Source organism: Sycon ciliatum, chromosome 2 (genome assembly GCF_964019385.1).
Source record: "Sycon ciliatum chromosome 2, ocSycCili1.1, whole genome shotgun sequence".
NCBI lineage: Eukaryota > Metazoa > Porifera > Calcarea > Leucosolenida > Sycettidae > Sycon > Sycon ciliatum.
Genome location: NC_088644.1, coordinates 37,131,442 through 37,145,171, shown reverse-complemented (window position 1 = coordinate 37,145,171; position 13,730 = coordinate 37,131,442). Strand labels below are relative to the sequence as shown.

At 47.1% G+C, this 13,730-nt stretch overlaps 1 protein-coding gene across 2 annotated transcripts in view; it reads right to left on the bottom strand.

Moving 5' to 3' along the window:
- LOC135809915 (uncharacterized) overlaps nt 1–13,730 on the bottom strand; it is a 28,424-nt gene that overhangs the window by 3,660 nt on the left and 11,034 nt on the right. For both annotated transcript variants that reach the window (XM_065323362.1, XM_065323363.1), the window contains exons 8-11: nt 13,346–13,405; nt 9,439–9,529; nt 2,874–3,068; nt 1,793–1,912 (exon numbers count right to left, since the gene is read on the bottom strand). In XM_065323362.1, coding sequence (XP_065179434.1) covers nt 1,793–1,912; nt 2,874–3,068; nt 9,439–9,529; nt 13,346–13,405 — 466 coding nt within the window. The remainder of the gene's footprint in view (nt 1–1,792; nt 1,913–2,873; nt 3,069–9,438; nt 9,530–13,345; nt 13,406–13,730) is intronic.

Here is a 13,730-nt window from a genome sequence, read left to right as displayed (position 1 = left end):
TGCGTGCACCTGCGATTTAGGGCCTAAAATAGCACATCTAAAGTGCGCACTATACTCCGGAAAATACGGTAAGGAGGGGAAGGTGAGCGCAATCAAGATAAGCACATTGACATCGTCATCGACATGCATGAACATCCGCCAACGTCCTTCACAGCTGAGACTTTCAGATCGTTTTTGTCTTGGTTGCGCTCACCTTCCCCTCCTTATGTTATTTCTATAACTTAGAACCTTCCAAGTTGGAAGGCTGTTGGAGTGCGCATTCAAGTATGCTAGAGCTGTGAGCCAGTTAGTTGTATAACGTCAGTACCGTCGGTCAGTGTCGTGCAATGTTATCGCATGAGCTGATTGTTTAGTAACTGGTGGTGTTAGTGGACAGTATAGCGTAACTTGTAGTTCCTTGGTCTTTCTCTTTTGCATATGTTATTATTATCATTATTATGTGCATTTTCGCGTTGAAGTCGACCGATAGGTCCACTTCTTTGCTTGTGCTGCACAACGAAGGCAGGAGGATGACAAATGATATGCTGTGGGTAAAAAGGTCAAACGATCACTGTATCAGAACCAAAACAGCACAAATCAGAAGAAAAGGGGCAAAAGAGCTGCAGAAGTAGAAAGTCAGTGGTGCCTGAACAATGAAGTAGAGAGCATTGAGTGATGGTGTGGTGGATCATTACAAAACTAAATAATTATTCCCGTAGCTATGCAAAAGACGATATACTTCAGTAACGTCTGGCGCTAGCCAGGGTCCACACAGCTTTAATTCCGTGTTTGTGTGTTTGTGCCGTCGGCATGCCTGGCGCTATCCCGTACCCGTACCGTACCATCAAAGACAGCTGGCCACAATATTCAAATAGGGCTTTCAAATGCAAGATCATAACGTGAAGTAACTTGGAAGAATGAGTATGTATGTGAAGTGTATCAGGGGAATGCATGCAGGGCGATAGTGCGGGTTCGAATCCTAGGTTATGTCTTGAAAAGAAATAGGAGAAATGAAAAATTTATAACATCCCTATGCTTTTTTTGCCTAGGTCATCAAGGTGGCAGACGGTGTCCTAATACCCTCGAATGCAAAGAGAAAGTTTATTTCTTTCGCTCAGGGCCCTACGCTACGCTTTTTGCCTAGCTCATCATGCATGTTATTCGAACAGATGGAAACGTTTTGCAATACAATGATGTGGCCGATCAGTTCGTTGTGGTATGGTTGGGCATTGTAGCCGTCATGGTCGACGTAAACCACTACCGTATTTCCCCGTAAGTTAGTACGTACGAACTTTCGAACTTAGCAGCCACATGAGTACCAACTTTCGGGGGTGGTACTATCTTTCGGGTGGTACTTTTTTATCGGGGGTAAATGACATGCAGTGGGAAGCCTGCGCAACTCTAGTGTCCGTGCATATGATGTATGTACTGTACGGTGTCTGTACATGTAGGACGGGTACGAACTTACTATCTTTCGGGGGGGGGGGGGGGGGGACTGTCTTTCGGGGTGATAACCTCGGCAGTGGAAAGTGTATTTTTTATAGGGGGGTAGTAAGTCATTGGGGAGAACTAACTTACGGGGAAATACGGTATTTACATACACAAGCTCGGGGAGCAAAAGTCTCTCTGTCCCATAAGCTGCCACATACCAATTAAATACAAAACCATAAAAAGCATAGCGTAGGGCCCTGAGCTTGCAAGCTCTCTCGTTGTGTGTGCTATAGTTTTATAAAGTAAATGTTGCTACTGCTCTAAAGGTCCATACCTCTCCGCACTATAGGAATACCCTACCTACTGCTCTGATGGTACATACCTCTAAACAGCCAGAAGCCGATTACTGTGATAGCCAGAGCACCGACAAGGAGGCACACCGTGAGAACCAAAGGCTGCCGCCCCGTGTTGTTCTGCTGTTGCTGGGCACAGTGCAGTAGCTCTGTGCAGAAAAGAAAGACGTGGGACGCCAACACATGCATCAAACTTTGCACGAAGAACAACATGAACTTATTTTTCATCAGCCCCTTCAATTTTGCTGGCATGCATTATAATTTCCACGCAAAATCGCGAGCCTGGCGACTATATGCAGTGCTTTTCAAGCACAAAAGAAGAGGAAAGATAACTTTTATTAACCTACAGTCACGAACACACAAAATTCTCAACTACCATTATACTTCCCCGGTTATTGGGCACTGTCAATTTGGATTCGCATTTTATTTCCAGGTCTCTGCAACGTCCTTCCAATTAACCACTTGCCTAACAAGCCATACTTGATTCTATGTCGCAACCCAGTTTAGTTTTTTTTTTGTCTCCAAAAACCCCGTTTCCCTTGAAGTCTAGTGCAAATAAGCGTGACTTCTAATTGGAGAGCCTGCTACAGCACATGTACATCTGAGGTGTTGCATGATTGTGGGAGCATGACACAGTACAGGTATCAACAAACAAGCGCACGTAACGTTAGACATGTACAACGGTAAGTTTGGTGACTAATCTTAAGAGATTTCCAAACCCGCCTAAATTTGCGAGGACGAGTGTTTGCACCCAGAGTCTGAAATTGAAAACTATATAATGCCCGCTGACTTCAGGGATGCAAACAGTCACTCGGGGACAAGGCTTGCCAAACACACTTCTTTCTCTGTTTTAGTATTTAGACCGTCAACAATTCCCGTTTTACAAAAGTACAACGCAGAAACACCATGAATACCTGTTTGATTCGTGAAGCCTGGACACATGGTCAGTTTTGTAGGGTGTTGTGTTAACACACGAACATTGCTGAGTCCAATTTGAAGGCCAGTCCGGATATCCTTAACAAGTGCAGCTTAAGTCTTTGCGGGTGTGCCTGGCACGCTACCTATGCTATATCAGCAATGAATCAGCAATGATAATCATGAAGCAATTACCTGTGAGGTTTGTGTTTGCTTGCGGACACAGGGTCAGGTTGGTATGGTGCTGTGTACTGTTAACACATGAACATTGCTGAGTCAAATCGGAAGGCCAGCTCGGAGATCCTAGGCAGGTGTAGTTTAAGACGCGCCGTGTTTGCGGCTGTGTTTGGCATGGTGCACATGCAGCGTCGGACCAAACCGCTTTCTCGTCTGCATCAGAACGCGCCATAGAGTCACACGGCAACAGGAAATATATTTGTCACAAGAAATGTAGCCACTGAATCAGTAACAGGAGTGTCCCTGGTGCTGTATTTGTACTGTAATTCTGCATGTGAATACCCAGTGGCTGTTGACTGTAGATAACTAGTCCACTTCCATCAAAAACTGTACATATTGACAGGTACAGTAAAACCTGTGACTAACGACCACCCCTAGCCCTTGGTGCCAGCAAAAGCGGTCTTTAGTAGCAGGTGGTCTTTAGTTAGAGGTTTGCACCGCGCGACCATATATGGATCCCATTATATGATATGTACATGTATATCAAAATGCGGCTAATACAATTCCCCAAGACTTGCGCAATGCCATTCTTATTTCAGGTCAAAGAACACCTGGAGAGAAAGACGGAGAGATGGACAGAGCCAGAGAGAGAGAGAAGATTAATATTTTTTTGCGGACATCAAATTCAGCTCCTACTTCTGAAGCCAGGAGTCAAACGATCCATGTGGAAGTTTCGTTTTGCGCAGGGCTTCAAATTTGTTCATGCGATCAATCATATCGACTGTCCTTGCTGCGACTTTTCGATTGCTTGAACGCGATCCTTCAGCATGAGGACCTTGCCGTGCTGCTTTGTTTCTGGATTCCTTGATGCCATCGTCGATTCGTGTGTATTACTGGGGTGACAGAGCCGCTTAGTCTTCGTTTCTCCTCCGAGTAGTAACATCAATCAGAGAGCGCTTTCAATGCGCTCTCCAAGACGATTCCTATCATGTTTATTCTAGACAGCGCTTGAAATTCGGACAGGTGTAGTGCACTCCACACCGACTCCAAAGTCAAAATGACCTGCGTTCATTTCTTCAGCTGTAGTATCGAAATATTCCTTTCAGGAATCATCAAAATTTCAAGAAGGAGCTTCGAGCAACATTAGATTTCCTACAGCGCGGTCGCTAGTTACGGGTCAAAAATCATCTTCGGGACAAGAAAAGGCGGTCGCTGGTCGCGTTCAGCAGGTAGTCGCTAGTCACAGTGCATTTTGAATGTGAGACAGTCCGTGCCTGGCGAAGTAGTCGGTAGTACCAGGCTGGTCGCTAGTCACGGTGGTCTGTAGTACCAGGCTGGTCGCTAGTCACGGTGGTCTGTAGTACCAGGCTGGTCGCTAGTCACGGTGGTCTGTAGTACCAGGCTGGTCGCTAGTCACGGTGGTCTGTAGTACCAGGCTGGTCGCTAGTCACGGTGGTCTGTAGTACCAGGCTGGTCGCTAGTCACGGTGGTCTGTAGTACCAGGCTGGTCGCTAGTCACGGTGGTCTGTAGTACCAGGCTGGTCGCTAGTCACGGTGGTCTGTAGTACCAGGCTGGTCGCTAGTCACGGTGGTCTGTAGCACCAGGCTGGTCGCTAGTCACGGTGGTCTGTAGTACCAGGCTGGTCGCTAGTCACGGTGGTCTGTAGTACCAGGCTGGTCGCTAGTCACGGTGGTCTGTAGTACTAGGCGGGTCGCTAGTCACGGTGGTCTGTAGTACCAGGCTGGTCGCTAGTTACGGTGGTCTGTAGTACCAGGCTGGTCGCTAGTCACGGTGGTCTGTAGTACCAGGCTGGTCGCTAGTCACGGTGGTCTGTAGTACCAGGCTGGTCGCTAGTCACGGTGGTCTGTAGTACCAGGCTGGTCGCTAGTCACGGTGGTCTGTAGTACCAGGCTGGTCGCTAGTCACGGTGGTCTGTAGTACCAGGCTGTTCGCTAGTCACGGTGGTCTGTAGTACCAGGCTGGTCGCTAGTCACGGTGGTCTGTAGTACCAGGCTGGTCGCTAGTCACGGTGGTCTGTAGTACCAGGCTGGTCGCTAGTGACGGTGGTCTGTAGTACCAGGCTGGTCGCTAGTCACGGTGGTCTGTAGTACCAGGCTGGTCGCTAGTCACGGTGGTCTGTAGTACCAGGCTGGTCGCTAGTCACGGTGGTCTGTAGTACCAGGCTGGTCGCTAGTCACGGTGGTCTGTAGTACCAGGCTGGTCGCTAGTCACGGTGGTCTGTAGTACCAGGCTGGTCGCTAGTCACGGTGGTCTGTAGTACCAGGCTGGTCGCTAGTCACGGTGGTATGTAGTACCAGGCTGGTCGCTAGTCACGGTGGTCGGTAGTACCAGGCTGGTCGCTAGTCACGGTGGTCTTTAGTACCAGGCTGGTCGCTAGTCACGGTGGTCTGTAGTACCAGGCTGGTCGCTAGTCACGGTGGTCTGTAGTACCAGGCTGGTCTCTAGTCACGGTGGTCTGTAGTACCAGGCTGGTCTCTAGTCACGGTGGTCTGTAGTACCAGGCTGGTCGCTAGTCACGGTGGTCTGTAGTACCAGGCTGGTCGCTAGTCACGGTGGTCTGTAGTACCAGGCTGGTCGCTAGTCACGGTGGTCTGTAGTACCAGGCTGGTCGCTAGTCACGGTGGTCTGTAGTACCAGGCTGGTCGCTAGTCACGGTGGTCTGTAGTACCAGGCTGATCGCTAGTCACGGTGGTCTGTAGTACCAGGCTGGTCGCTAGTCACGGTGGTCTGTAGCAGGGCATAGATTAACGGCCGGACATCGGACATTTTCCGGCCATTTTCGGCCACTGACCGGACGTTTTCAATTTCACCGGACATAGTGTCCGGTCAAAAAAGGAAAAAAAGAGCAGCGACCTTTCGACCTTTTTATGCAGAGTTGGGCTTTATTCGGAGCTTCGTACCGATCGTGCCAACTGCGACTTGCATATCGTACAACTGACACGTCTACACCGTAGCCTCAGGCGTAGACTTCACCGTATTTACTTGATCCGCCTGTAGCAACGCGGTTGCTACAGTCAATTCACACTTTCGACCTTTGGTACATGGTGTCGACTTCGCACTTGAATCGATGGGTTGAACTGCAGTGCTGTTGTTCGCTCTTGAGAGGAAGATGTCATCTTTTATTTTTCACTCTTTCACTGACCAGGAATGCAGATAGTCTTTTAGAATGTCTTCTGGAAAGCGAAAGGGAGATTCAGAGGACTTGCCGCCGGGCGAAAAGTCCGTGGTGTGAAGGCCGCTACTTGCGATAAGTGGATCTCGGACAACGATGCCTTCCGCCTGGCTGATTTATGACCGGCAGAAGAACGATCGGCTGTTAGCAGAATGTTTGAAGTGTTCCGTGTGCATCAAGTTTGTAGACAGAGTCCGCAGTTGTAAAAACGTCAGCGAGGCTTTCATAACCGGATCCAAGAATCTGAGAACATCAGCGTTCAAGGATCATGCTGGAACGGAGATGCATAAACGAGCAATGAAACGTTTCCACAGGCAAGAGTGTCCCGCTCGAAACGCCCTCGAATTCGCTCCAATTGCGAAGGCACTGTGGAAGATGGACGATGGTGCTGCCGCTATTGCACGACTCAAATTCGAACTGACTTACCTTCTCTGCAAGGAGCATATCGCGTTCGCAAAATTCGAGTCGTAATGTGTGAGATACGTCCACATAATGAGTCATTGTGAATATACTTCAGTACTACTAAAAAAATAGAAGAAGAAACACCCTGAAAATGTGTTGTGGAAAATGTCCGGGCATGTCCGGACAGATTTCGAAACGGTAGGACATATGTCCGAGCTAAATGAAACCCTTAAGCTATGCCCTGGTCTTTTAGAATGTCTTCTGGAAAGCGAAAGGGAGATTCAGAGGACTTGCCGCCGGGCGAAAAGTCCGTGGTGTGAAGGCCGCTACTTGCGATAAGTGGATCTCGGACAACGATGCCTTCCGCCTGGCTGATTTATGACCGGCAGAAGAACGATCGGCTGTTAGCAGAATGTTTGAAGTGTTCCGTGTGCATCAAGTTTGTAGACAGAGTCCGCAGTTGTAAAAACGTCAGCGAGGCTTTCATAACCGGATCCAAGAATCTGAGAACATCAGCGTTCAGGGATCATGCTGGAACGGAGATGCATAAACGAGCAATGAAACGTTTCCACAGGCAAGAGTGTCCCGCTCGAAACGCCCTCGAATTCGCTCCAATTGCGAAGGCACTGTGGAAGATGGACGATGGTGCTGCCGCTATTGCACGACTCAAATTCAAACTGACTTACCTTCTCTGCAAGGAGCATATCGCGTTCGCAAAATTCGAGTCGTTATGTGTGAGATACGTCCACATAATGAGTCACTGTGAATATACTTCAGTACTACTAAAAAAAATAGAAGAAGAAACACCCTGAAAATGTGTTGTGGAAAATGTCCGGGCGTGTCCGGACAGATTTCGAAACGGAAGGACATATGTCCGAGCTAAATGAAATCCTTAAGCTATGCCCTGTGTAGTACCAGGCTGGTCGCTAGTCACGGTGGTCTGTAGTACCAGGCTGGTCGCTAGTCACGGTGGTCTGTAGTACCAGGCAGGTCGCTAGTCACGGTGGTCTGTAGTACCAGGCAGGTCGCTAGTCACGGTGGTCTGTAGTACCAGGCAGGTCGCTAGTCACGGTGGTCTGTAGTACCAGGCTGGTCGCTAGTCACGGTGGTCTGTAGTACCAGGCAGGTCGCTAGTCACGGTGGTCTGTAGTACCAGGCAGGTCGCTAGTCACGGTGGTCTGTAGTACCAGGCAGGTAGCTAGTCACGGTGGTCTGTAGTACCAGGCTGGGCGCTAGTCACGGTGGTCTGTAGTACCAGGCTGGTCGCTAGTCCACGGTGGTCTGTAGTACCAGGCTGGTCGCTAGTCACGGTGATCTGTAGTACCAGGCTGGTCGCTAGTCACGGTGGTCTGTAGTACCAGGCTGGTCGCTAGTCACGGTGGTCGGTAGTACCAGGCTGGTCGCTAGTCACGGTGGTCTGTAGTACCAGGCTGGTCGCTAGTCACGGTGGTCTGTAGTACCAGGCTGGTCGCTAGTCACGGTGGTCTGTAGTACCAGGCTGGTCGCTAGTCACGGTGGTCTGTAGTACCAGGCTGGTCGCTAGTCACGGTGGTCTGTAGTACCAGGCTGGTCGCTAGTCACGGTGGTCTGTAGCACCAGGCTGGTCGCTAGTCACGGTGGTCTGTAGTACCAGGCTGGTCGCTAGTCACGGTGGTCTGTAGTACCAGGCTGGTCGCTAGTCACGGTGGTCTGTAGTACCAGGCTGGTCGCTAGTCACGGTGGTCTGTAGTACCAGGCTGGTCGCTAGTCACGGTGGTCTGTAGTTACAGGTTGTACTGTACTATTATATTCCCTTGACATCTTCTCAGACTTTTCAAGGCACCGCGCTGCCTTATTTTAAAAGTTATCACGGACAGGCCACGTTTAGCAGGTGTTACAAGTTTACAACAAATAGCCCCTCAGGAGATATTTTCAACCACCACTCAATTCCAGGGTATATTCCAGTCTTGCTGTCGGTTCTGGGAGGATGCCAGGAACATAAAACCCAAGAATTGATGAATGGAAGGTAGAAGAAACCGCAACTGTGACTGTAAACTGCCGAATTTTGTGGGTGATAGCCGCTAAAAAATCGCCCCTGCGGCTAAGACTCCAAATGCTGGATGTGTATCAACCAGCACTCCTACATATTGTGCATATATGGTGTCATGCGACTCCTTTTTAACATATCGCAATCCATCATTGCACTAGCATGAAGCTCCTTCATGTTGTCAGTTCAGGATGAAGGACAAACTAGGAAATCTCTGCTGGAATTTCATTTCATTTTTTCGCTAGAATTGCACATGCGGCTTGCAGTCTGCAGCTGACTGGCAAAGACCCAGTGCTGGACACCGGGACAGTGTGTACTTGATGTTATTCTTGTTCTATTCTACTCCAAAATCTACCAGCTCAACATATCAACATCAATGTTTGGTTGCTGTTGGGTTCAGTCATTCACAAATTGGTTTTTGGTTGAGTCTGAGTTGATTTTCCTGATCACCACCTGTTCAAAACAATAACATCAATGTTTTACTGCTTTCGTGTTCAATTATTTTCAAAGTGGTTTTGATTTGAATTCTCCAATCACTTTAGTTGGATGATATGCATATTGACTTGCCCGTACAAGTGGCCTTTTCCTTTGAAGCTCGTTCATGTTGTCAGTTCAGAATGAAGGACAAACTAGGAAACCTTTGCTAGAATTTCATTCCATTTTTTCGCTAGAATTTCAGTCGTGCTTTTGACCTTTATAACCATTCATTTTTTTGTTGTCTGCACCGGTACCCATTAGCTTTGATTTCCAATAGATTCAAAGTGATGTGCGGCTTATACTCCGAATATCAAACAAATACGAATCTTGGGCCCGAACTGAGGGGAGGGGGGGGGGTGTTGTGGCTTAGACCCCGGTGTGGCTAACACCCCGGAATTGTAAGCTGTGCATTGTCGGAGTAGGCGAAGTTAGTAATACATGGTAGGACACGCTGCCAATGCAGCAGTTTTACACATTTATCTACCTCTGTTTGCTCCCGGACAAAATGCTTGACTGGGTTCATAGACCGTCTTCGTATAGTCACGCGGCGGTCCCGTATTGAAAGAGGCTTCAAACTAGGAAAGAGAAATTCAGCAAACACAAAAGACAATTGTTGTACGACAACTTGTTCGAATCTCTCTCCTTTGTTCTTTCCTTCACTATTTCACTATTTCCTCCTTGATATACTCTAAATTGTTCCACCTGTTCATACTGTATAAGTAAAGTACCGGTGAACACATGCCAATACAGCGTGTCCTCCTGATTGCGATTTTGTGATTGTTGTCTTCTCACTGTTTGTACAAAAGACAACCATCATATTTTCTTGGGGTGTTGAAGACTGAAGGCTCCCTGTAGCCATGTTTGCTAATAAAGTCACGTCACCCCAATCAGTTTCCCGGCTACAATTATTCGGAAAACAAAACAGTGTTAACGGGTGGTCCAATTGTTCTGAAACCTTCACAGAACAATTTGCCATGCCCTAACAAGCCCTTTTATGTACTTTGTTGTCGGAATTTCCCTTATTTTCATACTTTTTAAGACCAAAACCTGATTGTTAATCTTATTGAAATGGACTGCAGACCTTCTATCCTAAATTTGGGCCTGGAGTGAAAACATTGTTTAAGGAGTTAGAATTTCGGCCAGGTTTCTGGCCTTTTCCCATGGTTTATAATTTGCCCTGGAAGCCAGTAGCGCATTTTATCAAAAACTCACAATTTAAATTTGCCTCTTGGGCCTTATGGTTATGAATGCTGTCTGCTGACCATAAAGTTGTGGGTTCAAATCCCAACCTATCTTCAACTCAAACTTTTCTTTTCGTTATTTTGGTGAAGAAGTCAAAGAAGGTAGGTGGCTGCCTCAAACGACTTTTTGTTGGAACTCGCGCTTCCTGCTGACTGACTGACATTTGACTGGCTCACGTCATGTGAAGATACGCACAACACTGAAGCGGTGTGACTGAGTAGAAGTCACTGCAGCTACATGTTAAATATACAGGCACATCTATCGACTTCTTGTTGAGAATTGTTTTAGTACTTCACGATCGTCAATCTATTTGAATTTAGGAGTCGGTGCGGTCTTCTATCAGCTTCCACAGGCGTTTGCTTTTCTCAAACTGCCGTCGAAGTTACATGGATCGATGGCTTTGCCTAGTCATGGCCTGGAGAATGAGTCCGTGTCCATGTCGTTTTCGTCACAGTCATGGTGAGAGTAAATTGCATCGCAGGTACGCAGCTCCAAGAAACTATTTGGTCACAAAACAAAAGGGGACTCGTGCTGCGCTTCAACATTTACCACAGTTTCGACTTGTCCTCTGATCTGTGACTCCATATCGACACGAGGAAGTTGCTGGTTGTAAACCAGCCGCACATGTACCTGCATGCATGAGTTGTCATTTTCATGCTTTCGCGCGGAATATTTCTTCGAGTTCACAGCGAGTTTTTCCAGGCAGCTCAGACGGCCCCGGCACGGTAAGACGGCAAACTCCCCGGGCGATAGCAAGGATTGTTAAAAAAAAAATTTGAAACGCACTATAGTAAAAAGAATGCAGGTTACTGTATAGCAGGAAATTTTCGGACGGAATATATTTTCGTACACGGCCTCTTTTGTACTAAAATTAATTCCGTACTAAAATTTGTTCCTGTGAAGTTATGTACACTATACATGCGTGCCGCATGCGAACACGTGCATTTAGCATGCAGCACTGTACGAAAATAAAATCCATACGAAAGGTCGAAAATTGGCTTTGTCCGAAAATATTTCCGTCCGAAAATTTCCTGCTATACAGTATTTTATCACTCCCTTAGTATTGACTCACATAGATTTTTGCCATACCTAAGCAGTCAAATATTCCTGCATATTTCACTCCTTAGGGCTATATTGACTGCTTATATTTGACTGCTTAGGGGTTGCGCAGTTGAACGGTGCCCAGTGCAGCATTGTCACTGCATGAGTAGGTGGTGGTGCAACGGTTGTGCAATCATAAAACCGGGATTCATGAGGTTATCGTTTTGGAATTTGAAATGCGGACTGTTTGTCGTGATAAATCTAATATTGACTTCGTACTTGGTCAGTATAGGAAATAAAAACCTCGTAAAAGACCTCGGCTTCGCCTCGGTCTTTTACTCGGCTTTTATTTCCTATATTGACCTCGTACTCAGTCAATATTAGATACATAACTGACGAGAGAGCTTGGAAGCTCAGGGCCCTACGCTATGCTTTTTTGCCTTGATGACCTAGGCAAAAAAAGCATAGGGATGTTATAAATTTTTCATTTCGCCTATTTTTTTCAACACATAACCTGGGATTCGAACCCGCACTATCGCCCTGCATGCATCCCCCGATACACTTTGCATACATACTAATTCTTCCAAGTTGCTTCACGTTATGATCTTGCATTTGAAAGCCCTATTTGAATATTGTCGCCAGCTGTTTGTGGCCAGCCGTCTTTGATGGTACGGTACGGGACAGGTACGGTCGAGGGTAGTAATAAATAACCACTTTGATGATCTAGGCCAAAAAAAGCATAGGGATGTTATAAAACTTTCATTTTGCCAATTTGTTTCAAGGCATAACCTGGGATTCGAACCCGCACTATCGCCCTACATGCATTCGGATGATTTCCCGATACACTTCGCATTCATACTCATTCTTCCAAGTTGCTTCACGTTATGATCTTGCATTTGAAAGCCCTATTTGAATATTGTGGCCAGCTGTTTGTGGCCAGCTGTGTTTGATGGTACGGTACGGGACAGATACGGGATAGCGCCAGACGTGACACAAACAAACAAACACCAAATTAAAGCTGTGTGTACCCTGGCTAGCGCCAGACGTTACTGAAGTAACGTCTTCTGAATAGCTACGGGAATAAAACTCCACTTGTGCCAGTGCAAGTGGTCGTGAGACTTATTTCTCTTGCAGATAGGCGCTACATCTAAGGCTGGGTTTCCCAGGAATTTGCGGTCGTCGGGAGTTCCCTTGTAACCGGAGATGACAATTTAATAATTGCATATCACCAGTTGTTGGCATCATATCCTAAACAACAACGGCTTGGTCCGTTAGTGTGTACAGTACGCTTGGATGGGTTTGGTCACATCAGCCACTCTAAAAGCTAAACTGATTTGGAGTTGCTGTGCTGGAACAGGTATCACCTGCAGGGGCTAACAACTGCCTTCCATGCAGCATTGCTATTGCTCTGGGAGCTGGGAGTTACAACAGAGAATGCCCTACTTTCCGTTTGTGTACCTCTTGTGTGCTGCGCTCTGCCCATCACAGGCATTTGAGCACTATAGCAGCTTTAGGTGCAGCCACTGCCTCGGTGTAGTGCTGCCATGGATAAAGTTACCACCGTGAACTCTTCCATGTATCTAAATCAAAAGGTTTATCACTGGCCTTTCACGGCTGACCGGGAACTTGTTTGCGTCACCCAGCCTCTTTCTCAGTTTACTGTAGAACGGCTAGTTCTACCTGCCCCGGGTAATATTTTTTAGCGTTTTCTATATCAGGATCAATTTGAAACGGAATATTATTTTTTTTTCTGAGTTTCAGAGTAAAACAACAGTGACTTGTACTGTACACGCAAAATTTCGATAGGTGCCGCAAAACTTTAGTGAAAACACTCCTTTTGCTAAACTCGCTAAAATATCACCGGCGCTAAATTTGGCCGTTTTCACAGTAGATGAATGCCATCTTTACACATGCTTTGTTACAGCAAAGACTCTCTTTACACGTAGCGAGTAAAATGCAAAATGAAGGAAATGGCGTTACAAGTACATCGTGATTGACAATTTAGAAAACTGTGCACAACAAGGGGTGCACCCAAGGTGTTGAAAGTTGTGCTCCAACACCACAGGAAAGAGTGAATGAAGTACACAGCAATTGTGAAGAGTACGTACACGAATTCGAAATTCTTTGTCTTGAGGTAGACCACCTATGACAATGCGCCCAGCACTAGCCTGGAAGTGGCAGATTCGATTATGATAAATACACACATATACAAACACAGATGCATATGCACACAAAAACACGCACACACACACTTATGCATGAAAACATGCGCGCGCGGGAGCACACATGCACACGCGCGCACACACACACTCACCCACACCCACACCCACACCCACACCCACACACACACCCACGCACACACATACGCGCACACCCACACACACACACACACACACACACACCACACACACACACACGCACACACACATACGCACACACACACACACACACACACACACACACACACACACACACACACACACACACACACAC